The sequence below is a fragment of the Uloborus diversus genome, chromosome 8, assembly GCF_026930045.1.
Source record: "Uloborus diversus isolate 005 chromosome 8, Udiv.v.3.1, whole genome shotgun sequence".
Classification (NCBI taxonomy): domain Eukaryota; kingdom Metazoa; phylum Arthropoda; class Arachnida; order Araneae; family Uloboridae; genus Uloborus; species Uloborus diversus.
In genome coordinates this window covers 129,277,880-129,300,726 of record NC_072738.1, presented here as the reverse complement: position 1 = coordinate 129,300,726, position 22,847 = coordinate 129,277,880, and the positions used below count along the sequence as shown (strand labels likewise).

At 33.4% G+C, this 22,847-nt stretch overlaps 1 protein-coding gene across 1 annotated transcript; it reads right to left on the bottom strand.

Moving 5' to 3' along the window:
- Positions 1-1,436: 1,436 nt before the first annotated feature.
- LOC129227788 (astacin-like metalloprotease toxin 1) lies at positions 1,437-19,737 on the bottom strand. The gene is made up of 6 exons (XM_054862397.1): positions 19,630-19,737; positions 16,923-16,987; positions 7,586-7,661; positions 6,148-6,262; positions 2,914-3,089; positions 1,437-1,683 (listed from the first exon to the last, which is right to left on the bottom strand). Exons 2-6 carry the CDS (start codon positions 16,971-16,973, stop codon positions 1,460-1,462), a joined length of 642 nt encoding a protein of 213 aa, XP_054718372.1. The 5' UTR covers positions 16,974-16,987; positions 19,630-19,737; the 3' UTR covers positions 1,437-1,459.
- Positions 19,738-22,847: the final 3,110 nt, after the last annotated feature.

The following is a 22,847-nucleotide window of genomic DNA, read 5'->3' as shown; positions in this document are numbered from 1 at the left end:
AAAATTTATTCATATCTTCTTCCTTTTACCTTACAGAGTTAAATCCAGCAATTTAACTTAATTTGATTTTCATTTGTGTCACCAACCCATCGCCAATGCCCTCAGAAATCCAACAGGTGTCTACACCCACACAATAGCACCGTTACGACTGGCCCCCTGCGGTTGAATTGGTTAACTCGTGCGGCCTCCCTACGCCATATGGGCCTCCGAAAACCTTCCCGTGCAGACGATGAATAACCTGCGCGAGAGGGGTGCTTCGAACAGGGAAGCCACCCCTCTTCAAACAACGCATCTGCCGCGCTTCTGTGTACGTTTTTGCAAAGTACTTACATTCAAATTAAGCTGGTGAATATGCGCGGGCAGGTTTCTCTGTCTATTGTTCGCCATATGGCGAGTCGGGATTTATAGTCGATCCCGTTTTCATTCATAACTCGTTATCAGAAGAAAGCGGCCAGAACTGATTGGGATTTTATGATGGATCAGGAGATAAGTCAAGTCTTTTGGGAAGGTGGATCAAAACCAGTTACGCTCAGACTGCTCTGGTTACGCACTTGGCTTTATACACTTTCTCCGTAATATTCACCATATGGTTGCAAACTTGACAATGGATTCTAGTACGAGCAGTTGCATCAGCAATTTTTGCGCAATTAAGAAATTTTGATCTTAGAACTAATTGGGATTTTATGATTGGTCAGGAGATAAGTCAAGTCTTTTGGGGAGGTGGATCAAAACCTGTTACACTCAGACTGCTCTGGTTACGCACTTGGCTTTATACATTTTTTCCGTAATATTTACCATATGGTTACAAACTTGACAATGTACTCTGGTACAAACAGTTGTATCAGCAATTTTTACGCAATTAAGGAATTTTGATTTTAGAACTAATTGAGATTTTACAATAGATCAGGACATAAGTAAAGCTTTTGGGGAGGTACTTGTATATCAAAGCTTGTTACGTTCAGATTATTTTGGTTACGCACTTGGCTTAGTATACTTTCTCTGTAATATTCACCATATTGTTACAATCTTGAAAGCGCAAAGACTGGAAGCAACAGATGTATCAATAATTTTTAAGCAACTAAGGCAGTTTGCTGTGAGAACTGATTGGGATTTCGTGAAGGATCATGCTTCAGGAGATCAGTCAAGTCTCATGGGGATATAGATCGAAACTTACAAGGTGCAGTGTAACAAATTTGGGTTGCACAGTGAACCATACACATAGGTTCAGTGGGACTTCTCGTACAGGGTCCCCCCTGTATTTTTGTACATTCTTAACTACACCAGTTCAATTTTGTATTCCAAAGACCGTGGTATGAAGAGAATAGAGACTTTTGATCAAACCTTTCATGGTGATAGCTACAATGTAACGGCAAAAGATTGCATATCAAAGAGCATTGTTTTGAAATAAAATCATATTCTTCAATTCTTTCAAAATTTTATGTTACATTTGAAAAGTTATTTAGCAATCATACAGGATTTTGATTCTTTTGATGTCGCTCTCGCTCAGTCCTGATTTCTTGGTCACATCTTTCAGCTGTCTTCCATCTTTGGCTGTCATAGTCTTCAGAGTCAAATGGTTCTTGCTGAAGACAGTGTCTCCGTAGAGCATTATAGAGTCGTAGTCAAATCGATTGATTAATATATTTTGACTTGGACGCAGTTTAGTAAACTGATCCTCCATTCCTACCATAAAAGATAAATTTTAGAAAAAGTTTTAAACAAACAATTAATTAGAAACATTCAACTGTTCATAGAAATGTTTATTATAACATCATACCTTTGATTTTTGTGTTAATTACAGTTACTGATATAGTTTGCTTCAAAAGGGTTTTTAAAAATGAAGAGAGATCATATTTTCCTTCCGTAGAAAACTAATGTGTAACTTTAACTATAGTTACGCTTCAATTCATTTTTCATGCTTTTTTTTCTTGATTTGCAGCTATGACAAGTAATTTTTCATCTAGCTCTGATTGGTGTAGAACTTCTTAAGCTTCTGAACTGGTTGTGTATATTTCGATTACCTACTTACATCAACCTCATGGGGATAGAAACCACTGTTTCCCTTTACCCCTAGTCTCTGGGGAAATGGAAAGCACGCTGTGGCTAATTTAAACACAATTTCATTTGCCAACGAACAGTTACAAAGCCATTTTTCATACCGAGTTATACTCGCAGTAGAGATGAGACGGGCTCGAGCTCTAGAACTGAAAATAGGTTTCGGGCTCGGACTCAAGTTAAGGTATTCAATCGTCGATTTCCAAACAAAATGAAAGCAAATAAACATTTATCATGCTTTGAGAAAAAGAAACGGAGATTTAAATCGGTTCAATCAATGTGAAAACAGGAAATAAGTTAACGTTTACATATATGTTTAACAGGTATGTTTTTTTTTTTTTTTTTGCCCCATTACTATTGTAATATGTCATACAGTAATACATTTGAAGTGGAGCATTTTGAGAACATTTAGAAACTTATGTTACTGAAGAATATTTAACGTAACAATTTTCATTAACAAAAAAAACAATCGCAATTGCAATATAAGTACTCGTAATTAGTTGTTGTAAAACAACAGCTGAGACTAACGTTTCACTAAATTATGTCAGACTGCAGAAGGCTCGGTTCGTTACAAGAAAGTTTCCATCGGCGGCCAAAATTCGGGATCGGATTTTGGTCCGAGACAATATCACCCGGGCTCAGTTACAGGTTTTCGGATTCGGACGGACCCGGGCTCTTAAAAATGAGCCCGAACTCATCTCTAACTCGCAGAGAGTAAGAGAGAGAGAGAGAGGACACAGTGCATAAAATTTTGTCTCTCAACTCTTCGAAAAGAAGGGAACGAGCTGAATTTGGTCACATTGAAATTCTGCTTCCACGTACCCCAACGGACCCTATGTGTTTAAAAATAATATTCACCTGTCTGAATGTTGTCGTAATGTATGTCTATGTAGTCATCTCTATCCGAACGAGAGTGCTCGTGGTAGAACCCAACAGCATGGCCCATTTCGTGGACAAGGATCCCGAAATTGAAGCAGCCAGCGCTCAAGGAGAGTGGTTGGCCTCCTATTGTTTTTCCAACGTGGGAGTAGCATCTAAAATTGAGAAATGCGTAGGTTGTGCAAAAGATTTTTGTGCAATCGAATAATTCATCATTGATTTCAAAAAAGACCATTTTTTTTTTTGAGCAATCACGATTGCTTATTGTTCTCACTTGACTGTTTTGATGTGCTATCATTTTATTTTCCCACCAGCACCCTCTGCAGCATCACCGTCGACCGGCTCCTCACGATGCTGCTCCTATAGCGAAAACCGTCTCCAGGATGATCCTACACTTACACGCATACATACACGCGCGTACACACACACACACACACAAACACATACACACACATACATACACCTACACACACACGCATACATACCGACACCTACACATACACACACGCCTACACACAACTACCCACACTCATGCCTGCACACAGACACAAACACATATGCCTACACACATGCACATTCCCCCCCCCCCCCACACAAACACTCATACACAAAACTACCCACACACTCATACTTGCACGCAGACACAAACACACATGCCCACACACATACACATACCCCCTACACACAAACACACTTACCTCCCACACACAAACACACACGCCTACATACATACACTCGTGATTGCGAAAACCATAATTTGAATTCAAGATGACAAAATTCAATTTTTTTTTTTTTTTTGAAATTTTTTTATTGTTCATCCAGTTAAGCTGTAATGTAAGTAACGAGATCAAATATGAGGCAGTGAGAAGCAAAGTGTTGCAAGTGCCAAAATTAAAAATTTCGAGATAATCTGTACAAATGATAGGATAACCTCTCTTCTGCTTCAGGACAAGAGATAGAACTAGTATCCCTGGTAAGTGATGTTAAACAGCAGGATTAAGGAAAAAAATTTAATGAAAGCCAACCTAGGATCTGAACTTCAAAAGCGTTTTTCTCAAAACTTGGAAGTGTCTACTTACATCACTTTGCTTCTCGCTGGCTCATATAATGTTTACCTTTGTCATCATCATAACAATTTTATAATTACAGTAATAGCAATTAGAACAGGTCATTTGCAAACACAATGAACATCTTTTCAAAACGGAAAAAAAAAGAACTTAAAGCCAGACAAAACATTTTCATTTTTAAGACAGTTTAGGAAAGTAAAACACGTTTAGACTCATTTTCATCTATTAACTCTTTTTTTTTACATTGAAAAAAAAAAAGCTCCTTGAAATTTCGCGAAATATGGGCATGCAATTCTAATCGCTAGTTTTAAAGTTGTTATCTTTTCACGCAATAGTTGTTTCAAACTTTCAAGTTACCACCCCATTGTGAGGGCTAAGGCAAATTTACCAGCAAATATCTAACTGCATCCAGGGTCTGTAGTTTTGCCATTGTTTGGGCTAATCTGTTTGGCAGAGCCGCCATAGAGTGAAAGGAAAAAAAAAACTCGTAAAGAAACTGAGTATATCTTAGCACTGGTAGCTAAAAATATTTTAACACACCAGCAATAGGTCTGCAAACATAGTACGGCTTCATCTCGAAGTATAAACATAAAAACTAGAGTATAAAGCCACAAGTTATCGCCGCATAGCCGAAGCTAAAGACTTGGCTCTTCTTTTTTTTTTTTTTTTTTTTTTGAGGTTTTCTACTTCTAACTCTTTTTAGGCTATTCCAGGCTGACCAGCCCAAGCAAAGGGGAACTGGGGTCTCTGGATGCTGAAACGAACTGTTCGACATTTGTTTGTAATTCTGCCATAGCTCCGGCTACGGGGCGGTGACTTGGTAGTGTAAAATAAAATTTTAAAAAGTACAGACATTTTACCGTGCTTTGCACTGAGTGAACAAAATGCCACAGATTGCATAAGGAATGAAACGCACATCACAAAGAGAAGGAAATATTACCTACATGAAGGCGAGACTCGATCCCGCTCCCTTCTTTACTGCGTGTAAGCAGTTGTCAAAGATAGTTTTGATGGCTCTACAGCGGAGGTCCCCGTTAGTAGGGGAACATGGGGCAAAGGGAAATGGGGAAATTTTTACTCTGCTTTTATCTCCACCTATCTCGCATTTGAACTATGTTGTACACATGTAGTCTATTTAAATCAAGAAAAAAATACCTCCGAAGATGAAAAAGGTAAATTTAAAAAATTGACTCTCATATTGTAATATTTTGTTGTAAGTCAAAAATTATTTTTGTTGCTATAAAATGGCAAAGTTCTTGTTATTAACATTTTAAATATTAGTTGAGATCTCCTATTATTCAATGCAGTATTAATTTATTTAATATTAAGCTTATTTGTATTATAAATAAATTGTACAATTAGACAAGTACATACAGAGCAAAGTGGATGGGGCAAAGTGAAAGAGTTTACTCACTCAATCATTTAATATAAATCACTTACGATTTCATTTTTAATAAATTCATTTACATTCTTTCATTTAGCAAAGTAATTTATTTAGTTCATTCATTCACTTATTTTCTTATTCATTCATTTTTTTTTGCTCGCTCATATATTTTTCTTTATATAGTAATTGAGTTGCTCATTTAATTATTCGTTTATTGTTTGAGTATATTTTCACTTATTCATTCAACCTTTTATGTACTAATTATTTTGATCAAAAATATGCATTGTAATCGAATAGAAGATATTTCATTAGAAAAATATTTTATTTTTCACTTTCCCCATTTAAAAAAAAAAGTGAAAACTTTCCACTTTTTTTTGAAAACTCAAACTTACCGTCAAAATTTTTTAAAAAATACTGTTTCAACTCAAGTTTTATCATATAATACAATGTTTTTTCTTTATGCATTGTAATTTTCAAACAAATTTCAGATTTATTCATTTTGAAAAAAGTCGGTCATCTTAACCATTTAACTTTGACCCACATTCCCCTACTTTTGTACCCTAGCTTGTATCCTCACACTTTTCCATGAATCCATACCATGTTTATTATGAGGACCTCTTGCTGATGTGCTGATATAGTTTAACTAACAGCATAAAAAAAATGCTCAGCTTGAGATTTATTGTTTAATAAATCACGATGAAGGTGAGCAACTGAACTTGACCTAGCAAGCGTAACAGTCATACAGAAGAAATGAAACCTTACCCTCTTCCAGGAAAAAAGTTGACATAATTTGTTTCATTTGTCCTCGGCACGAACCGTATGCATGTTTTATTCGCATAGTGCTGCATAGCTTCTTTCATTTTACTCTCCCTTGATTCTGAAAAAAGCAATTGAAAAACATCAGATTAAATTTTAATGAACAACTTGAAAACGCCTTACAAATTTTTGGCTTGGTAACTGGTAAATGTACCGAGAATTTGACTATGATTAATGCTTTTACCGTTTACTGAAAATTTCAACAGTCAACGTTCCGGTACGATCAAGGCATTACACTAATAAAATGTTTTAAAAATTTACGGTAACAATTACTGACCTCTATGTTTGCAGTGCTTTTTACGTTAATCATGTTTTGTTTTAAAGCTGTTCGTCAAAAAAATGACTGATTGACCTAAACAGGACTTAATCAGCTTAACGCTCCATGTGTTTGGGCTCTAATCCTGGTCAAGACACGGATATTATTTATTGATATAGGACTTTTTCTAATCATAGTCTATTGCTTCTTAATTCATTTCAAGCTTTAAATCCTCTGTGATACTTCGAAGTACTTCGTGTTTGATCTTATTACCAAATATTTATGCGAAAGTCATTCAGTCGATGCATTACAATCAAAGTAGCAGTTTCGAACTTTCTGCATGATTTTATAAAGAAAAAATCGAATGTGCCTTCTTCTTAAAGCAATTGGTTCCTAAAACGAAAATATTGTGGAGTCTCCATTAAAATGGTCGTACTAAAACCTAATCAGCTACAGTTTTAATTGGGAACCATTTGCACTCCAAATTTTATTCAACTCATTGCGTTACTCTTTAAATTAGAACCTCCACAAAAAGGTAGTGCCGTACACACACAAAAATAGAGACACAGTAAGAGGGTCATTTTCCGAAATAGGTCAAAATTTGTTTAACAATCGTCAAAACGATAAACAACCATCAAAATTAGAAAACCGAAAACTTAGAAGAAAACAGAAATGAATTTGTTTTTTGTAAACCCTGATCTTTTCATGTACCATTCTAGAATTGCAAATCATTAAGTATTAATTCATACAATATAACCATACTGTACATATTATAGAATTAAAATAGAAAATTTCAGTCAATTTTCAAGATGAAATTCAGTTGATTTCTCGAGAAAAGTAACTAGCTTTTGCCCCTCAGTTTTGTTTTTTGTTTTCTTTTTTGTTTGTTTTTTTTTTTGTTTTTTTTTTCTTTTTTTTTTTTTTTAATTTCATCCGAAAGTCGGACTTAATTATCCAGCGGTTTGTATTGACGAAATTTTGCGAGACTTGTAAAACTGAACAACAAAAACAAGATGCATATTTAGAAACGAAACAACAATTGATGTGCGAACTGCCTCCGAGGTGAAGCAAAACTTTTATTAAAAACTGTTACTTAATTTAAAAAAAAAATGTGATTTTTGAACTTACTTAAAGCAGGATCAATTACATAAGGGATTTTCCCATCAGGCCATAATCTTCGTCTGCCTGTAACAGCATTTCTGTCCTTAAAGGAAGGGAAAAAATGCATAAGTTGATCACGATCACTAAAGGATAGTTCCATGTGTGACTTACTCTATTAGTGTGCTAAACCTGAATCTTAAAATGGCCATGAAAACACTATTATGACAAATTATTGAGTTTCACCAGCTGTTTTACCTTGATTGATTTTTTATTTATATATCCTAGCCATTAAATTTCATCCACTTCGTTGCATATTCTGTGTACATGGGTAAAGCTCAGTTGTGACTCACACTACACGAAAAGGAAGTGATATATTGTATTAAGTACAAAAACTCCTGTTTTTTCCTCTGTTTAGTAAAAAAAATATTTTTTCTGTGGTTGAAACTTGTAATGATAATACTTTAATTTTGTATTGTCACTAGATTAATGAAATTATAATTAGTTGATAACATGACATTTTATGCATGACTTACATTACATGATCGATGGGACTCACACTACAAGTCTCCTAAAAAATAGTTTTATTGAAAACAAAATACATGCAAAAAAAAAAAAAAACATCAAAAATTAAATTGTTTTTACACATAAATATTAAAGTTGAATCAATTATGTATGCAATTCTTTTTACAAAAAATGAATCGAAAAGTAAATTCACAATTCTGTGTTATGGTGTAATTTTGGCATGGAATTAGCCTAAAGTAGATATTCTTGGAAAACAAATAGTTCTCTTATATAGGGGAATGTGAAGCAAAGTGAAACAGCAGGGCAAAGTGAAAGAGTGGGGTAAAATGAAAGAGCGGGGCAAAATGAAAGAGCGAGGTAAAGTGGACTATTGACGACGAGTGAACGAGGTGTACTATTTACAGTCTTTAGCATCACCTATCTAGTAATATTTTAACAATGTAGTAACACAAGTAGCCATCAGGTCAGGAAAAAGTCACCTCTGGAGATTAAAGTATAGATAATGCAAACAATTTTCAAAAATTAATACTCATATTGAAATACCGTGGACGCCGGTTAATTGAATCAGTGGTTATTTGAATGAACCACTTTAATGAATCAATTTGTCAAAAACAGAATAAAATCCAGTTTTGTTGAATAAGCCGCTTTATGAATCAAAACTGTTTAGAAACTGATTCTTTGAAACGGCGACCACTGTATTTTGTTTAAAATCAAAAATTATTTTTAATATTATAAATTAATAAAGGTTTTGTTGTTAATGGTTTAAATGTTATTTGAGATCCACTAATCGGTGCAGTATTTAATTAGGCAATATCAAGTTTATTTGTATTTTGAATCTTTTGCACAATTAATCAAGTGCATTCGGAGCAAAGTAAAATAATTCATTTCGTTTACTCATTTAATCACTCGTTAAATCACTTACGTTTTCATTTACTAATTACTTCATTTGCCATTTTTCAATTTAATAATTCACTTAATTATTCATTCATTCCTTTGCTTTCTTATTCATTCACTACTTAATTAACTTATTTACTTTTCTCGTACATTAATTAAATAATCTACTTATTCATTCATTTATTGTGCTTCATTATATCTTTACTTTTATTCATTTTTCCTTCGATTTATCCTTTCATTTGATCAAAAATATTTTTTATAATCAAGTAAAAAACATTTCAAAACAAAAATTTTTGTTTTTCCCTTTACCCCCATAAATAGAAAGTAAAAAATTTTCACTTTTTTTTTTGAAGGTACAAATTTATTTCCAAAAGTAAACAATAATGTTTCAGCCAGCGATGTTCCCAAAGGGGATGTAAACTCCATGTACGCTCAAACATTTTTTAGACATTTCGCGGATACCCTCAAGCTTAAAAAATTTTCATATTATGACACAATATGTATATGATCGCAAAAAGTACATAGTGTGCATAACTGATTACTGGGAGTGCACTCACAGAAAAATTGATGGGAACACCATTGGTTTCAATGTAAGTATTGTTTTACAAAATGCATTATTCTTTCTTCATGTACCGTAATTTTCAAAACAAAACTCCAATTTGTTCAGTCTGAAAAAGCTAAGTTATCTTAACTATTTTACTTTGCCTTAATTAATGCGTTGACAAACTAGCGCAACTTAATTAATTCTACAAATATGTACCGGTACACTGTCAAAAATGAAACGCTCAATTTTGACGATCCGGCAATCCTCGAGCACTATTTCGTTATTTTCGACGATCCTTTCGTCACCGAATCACGTGATATTTGACGAAACCAGAAATCTCAAATTTTTCACGAAATTATTTCGTCCCGATTTCGTCGCATTGCAGTGCATTCTGGGAGTTTTCGTTTCAATCTTGTACTTGCTCGTTAAATTATCTTACCTCAATTTATTCTAAAGGATTCATAAAAAAGGTTAGTATTTATTGAAATTTGTATGTGCAATGTGCCTTCTTTTGTGTATTGTTACATTTTTGTTTAGTGTTGTGTTTATAGTTGTATTCAAAACACATTAAAATTGAAAACGAACGGTTCGATTAGGTTTAGAATTCTGTGTGTGTTAACTTTGAGTCACCTCCACGTTAGGCTTAGCTAGCGTTGTTTTTTTTATTTGTAAAAGAAAATGTTGGTTTGTTGACATTTGTTTCCAAAAGCGTACTTCCTTTATTTTGTTACAAAAAATTACAAACATGACTAAAGAGTTTGTACGAATTTAAACTTACAAAAAAAAAAAAAAAAAAAACCCTCCACCGTAGCTTAACTAACACAGATGATAAATACAGCGCATTTATAAAAGGCATAGAACTTTGAAACTTTTAATTTCAACATGGAATATATTACATGGTTATGTGTTTTCATTCTCCTCAATGAATTTTAAAAAAATAATTCTGTTAAACGAAGTGTATTTTTTAGTTTAATAATTCAAATTTGTTTCATTCTGCATTTTTATTTTCTTAAACAAATACTATATACCAATCCCCCAATATGCTTACCAGCTTACCCCACGTTGTTTATATAATCTCTTTCCCTGCGGCAGATGTTTCTAGCAATAGGTGCTTATGTTCATTATTTGTGCAGCCTTTTTTTTTACTTGCATAAAACATGAAGTAAAGTAAATATCAATTTGATGAAATCATTTTAAGATAGAGAAAATATTATTTTCCATAAAGAACTCTATCTTTGTGCTTGATATTTCAGCAGAATATTTTCAATATTTTTTCAATTTTTCCGCAAATTAAAATAAATTATTAAAGTGAAGTTTTAATGTTTAACCTCGATTTAAAAAGAAAAAAAGAAAAGATCCTATAGCATGTTTGAAAATTGTAATAATAATAAGCATTTTTTGTTGTTTATTTTCCCACTTCATGCACTAAATTTCTAAGTTTTTCTATGTCAATTTGGGTTACATGATTTGTCATAATTATGAATTTTTCCATTATACATAGTTTCTACAGCTAAAATAAATGCAGCATTAATTTTATTGCCATATTTGCCGCCTCAAGATATTGTCAACAAAAAGTGAGAAATCCCGGTCTACATTAAATCAGACTAAGAAGCATTTTATAGATGAACTTCCAATAAATCGAAATCTTTTAGTTGGAGTTGTGATTTTGCTGGATATAAAGTAAAATGTCTGAAAATTTAACCGAACTTCAATTGAAAAATTGAAAGGATAATGAAAATATATGAAAAATTAAAAGGATAATGAAAATATATGATAAGCTTTATATATGTAACAAGCTTAGCTCACCACATTAGTCCCTATTTTCATTATATACCTTTGAAAAAAAATCCATTGATATCAGTTAATTAGTTCTCAAGACACAAACAAACAAGAAAGTGCACTTTGTTATTGGGTTTCCCCTATCTTTGGCAGCTCTTCTTCCTTGGCGTTTTTTTATTTACTGCGTGAAAATTGCATATTTTAAAAATCAAATATTCTTAGTTAAAAAGTGAGTTCGTCTCCGTCCCAAACTAGTAAGTAGAGCTACGTTTGAATATTTTTGTACTAGTGATTGATTCTGATGATTTTATGATTTTGCTTGAATAGTTTTTAAAGATTTCAAGGTACCATACTATCAATTAACAACTTTACTTGGCAAGCATTCCCTCTTAAAATCATTACCAGCTGAGTTAAAAAAATCCGAAGTACACACGCCCTTAAGCTATACGCCTCATTTTGTAAGTACTCTATCCCCAGTATAGCAGAAAAATCAGTTTTTTTTTCCTACTAAATCCCTTTCCATCAGCTAGAAGGTAGCTTTATGTAATTACTAGTTATCTTATGAAATGGAGCGTGGCTTCGAGTGTTGGAGCCCTGGGTTTTTGACTCTAATTTGATAGTGGTTTAAGAAGGTAAAGCTCGGTAAGTAAATGTTGTTTATTGATAACATAGCACAATAAAATCTCTGAAAAATGTGCAAACAAAATCATAATCACCAGTTTCAGTACTACTTAATTCATAAGTACTTTATTGGAACTAATTTAGGTAGGGGGGGTTGAGAGTACTTCAGAAAACATTCGTGAAGAAAACGGAACACGAGAATCGGAAAAAAACGGTGTATTTTGGCTATCGGTTAAAATAAAAAATAAATTTTAAAAAAATCACAGATCAACAATTTTCGCACTTTTGATTTTTTTTATAACTCAAAAAAAAAAAAAAAAAAAAAAAAAAAAAAAATGAAAATTCACGACTTGATGTGCAAAAGAATTAACTCGTTTAATGGCTAAATAATGATGATTCTCGATAAATTGAAGAAACTCTAATTCTAGAATATTATTCAGAAATTAATTTCAGAAACTAACTGAGAGTCTAGCTGCCTAAATAAAAATTTTTTTCATCCGCTGTAAAAATAACTCATTCTTGCAATCTGCTTGAAAAAAAAGCTGTCAGCATTGAAATAATCATATATTTTGAAAAATATGAAAATTAAATCAGATGCTTTTCAAAGTCACAAGCGAATCGTAGCATTTTAACTCAAGAAAGAAAAACCCTCAGATTTTGAAAGAAATCGTGAAAACATGTTTTATTTCAGAAATAAACTGCTGAATTTAATCGTAAAACTTTCCTCGAAATAGAAAAAAGATCCATGTGCATGAGGGCATACACGCATCGACTTAAACTTTTACTTATTATGTATATATTCTCTTTTTAAAACTCTTTTAGGATGGATCCAACATCACGGAGATAATCGGAACAAGGACAGACGAAGACTTTTTCATAATTATAAAAATATTCTAAGTGTTCGTATATTATACATTGATTTCATGTTACACATGTTTGGAAATAAAAATAAAAACTTAGGGGTAAAAAGCAAAGATATATTTTTATAATTATTTAACAAACATTACACTAAATTAATTTTACCAAAAGATTTATTTCACATCTGCATTTTTTTAAGATTTATGTTTTCAAATACCTTTTGCAATTTTGGCAGAGAATTGTTTTCAAAGTATGAAGTATGAAATGCACGCAATAATAAAGTTCCTGTATTAAACATAAATTTGGCCAAATAAACATTCTACATACAAGTAAAATTAATAAAACAAATAATTAATTGGAAAAAGGTAAGCTTTTTCTTAAGATTATCTAATTTTATTTTCTGTATCTAATTTTAGAACAAATATGTACTAACTTAAAGGTGTCCATTTTATTGTACTTTTTCTTTGAAATTTGTGTTATAAGTTGGATAATTTTTTTTTTTTTTCTGGAATTTTTTCATGCGATTCAATGAAGAAGAAACTTCTCAGCAATTTTCTTTCGCATGTATCGATCTAACTGTGCATAAAAGTAGCACATGATTTATTTTTCCAGAACCCAATATCTGCTGAGGAAGTAGCACTTTTATATTCCCAGTAGGGGCAGGGCGATGTAGGAATTTCCACATCGTGATGCATCACCATCCTTGCATTGCGGTGTAGCGATGTAGTTCAAACAGTTTGAAATATTCTTTCCCCTTTAGGGGCACCCCCTCCCCAATTAGGGAAGTTTTTCCTTACAAAAATCCAGGCTTTTGTCAGATCTTTTTCTAATTTGGCACATAGGTTCTTTAATCACTTGGGGTAGTACCCCATATGAATACTACAACATGGGACACTATCCTATGTGGATTTCCAGCATCAAAGGATATCTGGGCCGAATCTGGAAAAGATCCGACGAAAACTGGATTTTTATAAGGAAAACTCCTATGGGGTTTGCCACACATAGCGGGATGAAAACTACACTTGAGAATTCCGAAACATTAAAAGACAAATGTACGAAATTCGGAACAGATCAGACCCCCCCCCCCACATACACACACGTAGTTTCCCACTCCATAGCGGGACGAAAACGGGAATTCCCGAGCGTCAAAGGACATCTGTGACAATTTTGGAAAAGACATGATAAAACTGGTTTTTTTGTAAGAAAACCCCTCATTTGGTGGTTGTCCCCCGTAGCGGGGCGAAAACTACCCTATGAGAATTCCTGAGCATCAATGAACGAACTTCTATGCCAAATTTTGGAAAGATTTGACAAAAAACTGATTTTTTTTCAAGGAAAACCCCCATTGGGGTTGCCCCGCCCCCCACCCGTACATTGACGAAAGCTAACCTCCGTGAATTCCTGAGCATCAAAGAACCTCTATGGCAAATTTAGAAAAGATCGGACAAAAACTTTTTTTATATAAGGAGAACCCCCAATGCGGGGTTGCGGTTGCTCCCCCCTCCCCATCATGGAGGGTTGAAAACTACCATGTGTGAATTCCCGAGCATCAGAGGACCTCTGTTCCAAATTTGGAAAAAATATGATAAAAACTTTTTTTATAAGAACCCCTCCCGTATGGGGGTTGCCCCCCATTGCGGAAAGAAAACCACCCTATGAGAATTCCTGAGCATCAAATAACGAAACTCAGCCAAATTCGGAAAGATCCAACAAAAACTGAATTTTTTGTAGGAAAACTACTATAGGGGTTGCCCCCCCCCCCATAGAAGGCCGAAAATCACCCTGCGTGAATCCCCGAGCATCAAAGAGCCTATGTGTCAAATTTTGGAAAGATCCGACAAAAATTGGGTTTTTTCAAGGACCCCCCCCCCCTCCCCTTATAAAGTGATGAAAACTACCCTGCGTGATTCTTGAGCATCTAAGAACCTCTGTGGCAAATTTAAAAAAGATCGGACAAAAACTTTTTTTAATACGGAGAACCTCCAATGCGGGGTCGTCTGTCCCCCCCACCCCCCACATAGAGGGACATAAACGACCTTGTGTGAATTCCCGAGCCTCAAATAACGAACCTCTGTGCCAAATTTGCAAAATATCCGACAAAAATTAGATTTTTTGAAGGAAAACCCCATTATGGAGGGTCGGAGGTTAATTAGATACCATGGGGAGTTCAATCTGCTATGATTTGTTTTACCTTTTTTAAGAAGTTGTTTGTTTGCATTTTTACATAAATAAAAATTTGCTTGACATATTTTATGTGCCTCTTTTTTTAACAATTACTTGTCTTTTTTTATGGGGGGGGGGGCTGCAGGCCCGTTGTTTCAATTTTTTCCCAAATATGACAAAGAGTCTGTACTCAATAAAAATTTTACAGAAAACGAACTAAAACAACGGCCAATCATGTGTAAAAACATGAATGTTCAAAAATCACGACGGGAGGGGGGGAGGGGGTCAATTGACCCCCTGACCGCGTAAATGACGGGCCTGTGAAAGTGACTATACGCAATAAAGTGGGAAACTACGGTGGTAAGATTCTGAAGTTAGGATTTGATCACACGCACACAAATCTTATAAAATACAGTCGAACCTCGTTATAACGAACTTAAAGGAACCATTAAAATCGATTATTATAAAACGTGGTTCGCTTTATCCAAAAAACAATAAACAATAAGACAAGGATTGCAAAAAAGTTCATTTCAGCAGTTATTTGTTTTAAGCGTGTTCGAATTAACGAGGTTCGACTGTATTCTCAAAAAAAAAAAAAAAACTAATGTGCTCAAAGGAAAAAAAAAAAAAGGAAATAAATTTTCTTAAAAATTTACGAAATTAACGTCCTCATATACGACGAAATTAATTTGACGAAACTAATGCTCTCAAAACTACGAAAATGATTGTTAATTTGATGAAACTAGAATGAAGAAATATTTCGTTACATTTGACGAAATTCGCATCCTCAAACCACTAACAAAAGCAGTTTCTTCAATTTGACGAAATGTTCGCTCGGAGCATATCCCTGGAAGTGGTTTCGTCAAAAACGAAGAAAATTTCGTCAAATTTGAAAGTCCATTTCTGAGAGTGTACAAGGGTCTAAATACCGTGGACACTTTGAGCACAGTATCAAAGCATAATAGTTACATATGATAGCGATTTAAACTTAATAAAAGTATAAATCGTAATGACTTTTTAAATATTAAGGAAAAACTCTCAATACCTTGCTGAAAAACTAAGAGCAAAATTCTATTTAAATTTTGTAGTTACGATTTTTTACTTTACAGAATTTCTTCTGGTTAATTAAGATTTCCCTTATAGATCTCTAATGACTAAGTGGAAAAATTCAAATCAATAAAAGGGAAATCTCAATGAACCAGAAGAAATTTTGTAAAGTAAAAAATCGTAACTACAAAGGAAAAAACTCTGAATGCTGAGAAGATGCCAATGACTTAGTGAACAATGCCAGTGTTTGAAGGAAAACTTCAAACAATTAGGAAAGGATCCTAAAGACTAAATGAAAAAAAAACTTACGTTGAAAGGAAAAATTCAAAAGACTGAGTGGAATCGTAATGACTAAGTGAAAAATTCCAAAGCTTAAAGGAAAACTTCAAAAGACTGTGGAGGGAATAATAATGACTTAATAAAAAAATATGTTTGAAGAGAGCTTTAACAGTCTGGGAGGAATCGTAATGACTACAATTTAAGTCTTTAAAGGAAAAACTCTGAAGTCTGCAAGGGGAATCTTAATACCTAATTGAAAAAATAATATTATTAAGGTAAAAATTTTGAACACTAAGGGGAATCGTATTGACTACAGTTCGAGTGTTAAAAGGAAAACTTTGAAAATACTGTGAAGAAAATCCTAAGAACTAAATGAAAAATAGTTATTTTTGAAAGAAAACTTCAAAAGACTGATGGAGATCCTAAGGAATAAGTCAAACATTCTAATGTTTAATTGGAAATTTCAAAAGATGTAAGGGTAAATCCTAATGACGAAATGACAAGCTCCAAAATATGCAGTTTAATTACAAGGTTTTTGTACAAATATTAGTAATACAATCATGAAAAAGCATGCTTAAAGATAACTCAAATACAAGGAAATGTATGGCAGTAACATTTCGCATTTAAATTGATGTCCAAATCATTAATTGTACTTACTTCAGATGTAAAACCTAATATATCACCTTCAAAAAGATCTGGATTTTCCATTGCACGATCTCCATCTAAAATAAAGTAGCTACTTTAGACAAAATTATAATCCAGAAACAGAAGCTGAGTAGATTCTTCCTCTTGCATGTAAAAAAAAAAACTCTACCAAAGTCAAGTGTTACCTCAAAAGATCCTTTTCCAGTGTAAACTTATTTATTTTGTCTGTTTTAAATATCAGTTTTATTCTTGAAATTGTTGAGACAATTTTTTTTTCAAAAAAGTTGATTTTAATTTTTGTTATGGTTAGCTTCCTGAATTGGCAAGAAGTAAATGCGTCATTAAATTAAATATTTCATAAAAAAAATCCTTAGTTATATATTTTTTGTAAGAAAAATTAATACAACGCTTGAAATTTAAGTATCATAATAATAATAAAACACTAAAACACGACTTACGTAAAATAAAAATAAATAAATAAAAAAAAAAAACAGGGAAAAATAGTACGATAAAATCATTAAAAGTTAGAAGCAGTATAAAAATTTCTGCAACTTTTTCTTTTGCTTGAATAATAACTCACTTCTACTTCACTTACCTTTGATTCACTCGGTCAAATTTTTAATCTATGTAGAAATGTAGTTCGGTTTTTATTAATAACTATTCCATTTTTGCTTCTGAAATTTAAAGTAAAATTGCAGAGATTCTGAGTATAATGTAGTGAACATTTGTTTATTACATTTTATTCGGAATCTCTAACTTTCTCGATTTTTTGGAGCTAGAAATACTTTTCGGTGCTATACTTTTGAAGATAAAAATGTTTGAATTTCTTCCGCGCAGACGCCAGCGTTAATTTTTTTTTTTTTTTTTTTTTTACTTGCTCAAAAGATACCCTCAAATCGAAAGAGCATTTTTTCCCCACCTTAAGCCATTCGTGGGAATGAGGTGTAATGGCTCAGCTAATTTCAAACAAAAATTAATTTTGATCGAATCTACAACCATGTAGAAAGTTTTTTTTTTAAGGGACGGAGAGGGAGGGGGAGGAGACCGACGGACATTGAATCGTTCGTTGAAGGTTCCATGAAATAATTTTTTTTTGTCTTCTGATTTACTTTAGAGGCATTTTTTTTATCATTCTTCGAGCTTTTTTTCCACCCCCCCCCTTTTTTTGTACGGGAAAGTGGGCTATACATGCATTCATGACAAAGGAGGGAAGGGGAAGTTCTTTTAGATTTTTTATCAATAGTAATGAAAAACAAAATGAAATAAATCAGCAGCTGTAATCATTTTATACAAATATGCGAAAACTTAAATCTTTAATGATTTGTATAGACCCTTACCAAGGGTAATTATACAAAATAAACCTCTGAAAAGTGGTACTGTCAGGAATTAGTCCTAAATAAAAAAAATAGTTAAGGAAATACATAATTGGAAAACAAATCAGCCATCATGTTCACTTTTCCAACTGAATTTCAATGTAATATAATACATCCCACCAAAAATGACAGTATTCAAATTTAGATGTCAAGAATGTGAATCTGTATGGAGAGAGTTAAAAATGCATTGAAATATAATTTATTGATAACAAAGACATGTAATGAAAGTGCCATTCCATGTGATGGAACGGGACATTTGAAGTAGGTTTGTCAGCAGATTTTGTTTCATGAATTCGAAAGAAACAGGCTAGAAATTTTGTTTTTGATGTCAACAGTAAAGACTTTTCATAAGAACTAGGTAGAACGTGAAAAGCTAATCATTTTGAAGAAAATAATTGAACGAAATGCAATAAAATGCCTGCGACGGAATGGGACTCATACGTTCTTTTACGGACATTTTACTGCATATTCTTCAATTAATTTATTTAAAAACAATAACTTTTGATGTTCTATATAAAATCTTATGCAAATCTTTGCTGTTGCTATCAAAAATAACATTTCTAGCTTGTTTTATGCGCATTTATGAAACAAAATCTATCGACTAAATTACTCTAAATGTCCTGTCCCAACACGTGGATTGGCCCAAAATTAAAAGACGAATTCACTGAGCAAATTTAACTTTAGACGTTGAGATGCTGTTTCATAATTTAATTTTTAAAAAAAATTGTTAAAAATATTCACTTGTAAACCAAAATGAGTGCATTTTTGAGGGAAAGTTTTCAACCTTGCCTGTTCAGTTGTATTAAAAAATGAAACGGATTGTAAGATTCTGATAATGGAACAGTTCGTTTAATTGAAACTCGAATAATTGGTGCCCTTTTGCAATTAATGGCCAGGGATATGTAACTCATTTTTTTTATTTACCGGGCTAACTATCAATTAACCTTATGAATGTTCTACTACCTTCTCTGATACAAAAAAAATATTTTGGATTAGTTAAAATGACTTTCGGCTGATCTGATTGGCTTTCATATTACAGAAGTTGTTGTTGTAATGTCTGGAATATATGAAATAAATTTCTTCCACTAAAATTATGTTGCGTTTTAATGGTTTACTTATTGCTATCTCATTGATATTGAGGATAAATAATTAATTTCAAGGAATTCAAAATATATTACATAACAGTAAGGATGAAATCTTTCACGGCCGGTTTTAATGAAGTTGTGAGGTTCCTGGCTGTTGTACCGTGGTCTGAGGGGGACAACACTCAGACCACGGCACAACAACCCGCAATCTCACAACTTCATAGTACATGTGTAATTAAAATACATCAATTTAATTTTTACCATGTTCCACATGACGGCTCTCCCGCGAGATTTTGAGAACACAACCCGCAAAGTACACAGAAAATCACTATCCAGTTCATGCTGAAGCAGTAAATGACTAAAAAAAACCACTGCATTCCTTAAAATGTTATCATTACCTTGCTTTTTGATAAAGATTTCCTTACACACTTTCAAACCTTTAGCTTCACTTTATCGACGCTGTCATGTGTGAAGAATCCCACGGTTTTTTATGCCGTAAAATTTTGAAACATTAGTTGAAAATCTGATAAATGTTTTTATCCTCTAGGTGTGTATAATTCCTTTAAGTTTGTTGGTGGTTAGGTTTATTATGTAATAGCTAAAACTACATAATAATCGTCTTGATTTTTCAGTGAAAGAGAGTCATATACATGGTTTTTGAAAAAAACATTTTCGCTTGCTTTACTGAAGAATGTGACCGTATTCCAGTGTTTATTCCAATCTTAAAGCTTGTGAGACTTTGGTAGGACTCCCTAAATGGGAGGTCACGGGAGGTCCCTGTGACCTCCTAATTTTTTTGTTTAATTTTAATTCTGAATAAGGGTAGTTTGAAAACGTGCTCAAGCAACAGTAGGGGAGACCGGGGTTAGTTGTTACTCGGGATAAGTTGTTACATTCGAATTTAAAATTAACCACCAGTAGAAACTGATTTTCCATGCACCAGATGATAACTCTCACTCATCTGCATTCCCTTACGGTCACTGGAGTGCAAGCAGTCAATAGCAGGGACAGTGCTCAAGGAAGACTGTTTTATGTGTCTGGAAGTAATTTTTCTTTCCTCTGTTATTTTTCTATTTGTGACGAAGCCGTTGCAGATAACAGATTGATTTCTATACCACGTGAAAGCCTACATTTTCAGGCATGTGCTAACATATTTAAAAGTTTTGTACAAAGATATAACACCAGTAATATATGGGCCACGATTTGAAGTGGCGTCATATGGGGCAAGTTGTTACAGTTTTGTTGGGGTTAGTTGTTACAAGTAACAACTTGCCCCATGCAAGTTTTAATTTCATATCATGTTTTCTTTTGAAAGGTGATATGGCGGGGGGACTATAAAAACAAGACGGACAGGGGCAAAACACCTAAAGAAACATACCTAGAGGCGGGGTAAAGAAGTAATGGCAGTTAGTTCATTACGAAAGGCAGCCGTTTCAATGCGAAATAAATTTCATGATAGTACAAAGATTCTGCAGTAAGATGAAAAATGATGGTAAGTAGTATTTCTGATATGTTTCATTGCATAATTTAATTCATGTAAAATACTGTAGTTGGATGACGATAATAATAATAATAATAATAATAATAATAATAATTCTGATCTCTTTCATTGTATGATTTAATTTATTGTTAATATGTGTTGTTGAATAAATAATAATAATAAAACCAGTGATAATAATGACAAATAATGTATTATTCGAATTTAGGTCTTTTCTCCAACGCTGCAGAGAGCGCAGAAGTGAAGACGGTCCGCAAGCGGAAACCATAGGTCAGCCCCACTTTAACAGATACAACAATAAAAAATGCTTTGCAAGCCGAAGCTGGGAAGCAAAAATCCTGAAAATTAAATTGTCTCGAACTAAGAAGAAATCAACAGACACAAAAGGCAGAAAAAAAGTGCAAAAAGGTGCATCCAAACAGTGCATCCTTCGGATGAAGATGATGAAAACTTGTTCTGCATAGAGTGCGCTAAACCGTACTTAGAATCCAAAACACCATCTAAATAGCTTCAATGAAATTGTGACGAATGAGCACAGGACCGATGTGCTAAGTTTGATGAATTATATGCTTGTAAAATTGTAATTCGGACAATGATTATGATGAAGATAGTTTATCGGAATAAGTCATTAATGAAGCAAATTTGTAAAGCCAAAAAAGTTTTTGATTTTTAACGTGGTTGAGAATTTTTATAATTCTAACAGAATAAATCACTAAATGTGTAAGATTTATTTTACTACTTATATATATCTTATGTAGCAACTAACCCCATGCAGTGTAACAACATGCCCCGTGGTTGGGTAAGTTGTTACAATGTACATGTATTCAAAGGACTTGAAATATTTTGGAGTAAGTGATTTCTAATCATTTTTTAAAAAAATATGTAATGACTGTTAATCAATCTAGATGCATTTTAAAGTTTCACACATGTAAATACTTGAAATAGTAAAAAATATTGAAAAAAAGTGTAACAACTAACCCCCGGTCTCCCCTACTGATGTACAACTCACCTTACTTAAAGTAATCCATAACACAGGACTGTCGCTATTTTTGCTTAATTTTCACACAATGTTTTCCAAATTTTGTATTTTCTGAAAACTTTCTTCAGTTCTCTCATGTCTTGCAGAACACTGTTTTTACAATGTTGATGCTCTAAGAGCTTTGCGTATGTCATCGCTTCAGTTGGTTTCCAAAATCAAACCTTAACACCGAAGCAAGAGAGAAATTTCGATACTAAAATTGGAAGAGAAATTATAGTATTTTTTTACCCAAAAGTTTTGAATTCCACGTAGTTTGAGTCATTTTTCTTTTGCCAAGACGATCCGGTTTCGATCTCCGGCTTGGCCACGGGAATGAACTCTGCAGCTCTATCGTCCTATTTGGAAATTAGAAGACTTCGTGTTAAGAGGATGGTTGATGAAGGAATTCAGACAAACAGTTTGTGCATTACGAAAAAGTAATAAATCATGAAGATTTTGAATCTTTATCTTTACTAATAATAAAGCTGAAAGTCTCTCTGTCCGGATTTCTGTCTGTCTGTCAGGTTCTCTGTGACGCGCATCGGTTCTCTAGACCGTGCTGCCAATTTTCATGAAATTTGGCACAAAGTAAGTTTGTAGCATGGGGGTGTGCACCTTGAAGCGATATTTCGAAAATTCGATGTGGTTCTTTTTCTATTCCAATTTTAAGAACAAAATTATCATAAGACGGACGAGTAAATTACGAAATTATCATAACGTGGAACCGTAACATGGGCACAAGCCAATTGGCGAGATACGAAATTATCATAACGTGAACCGTAACATGTGTACAAGCCCAATTGGCGAGAAAATTCACCATACATTATTTTGTAAATATACAGGCGAACTAAAAGACCTATTAATTTCTATATTACGGGCAAAGTCGTGCGGGTACCACTAGTTAATAATAATGCTGAAAGGTGTCTGTCAAGCGGGTGTCTGTCCAGGCTCAGCTCTTGGAGT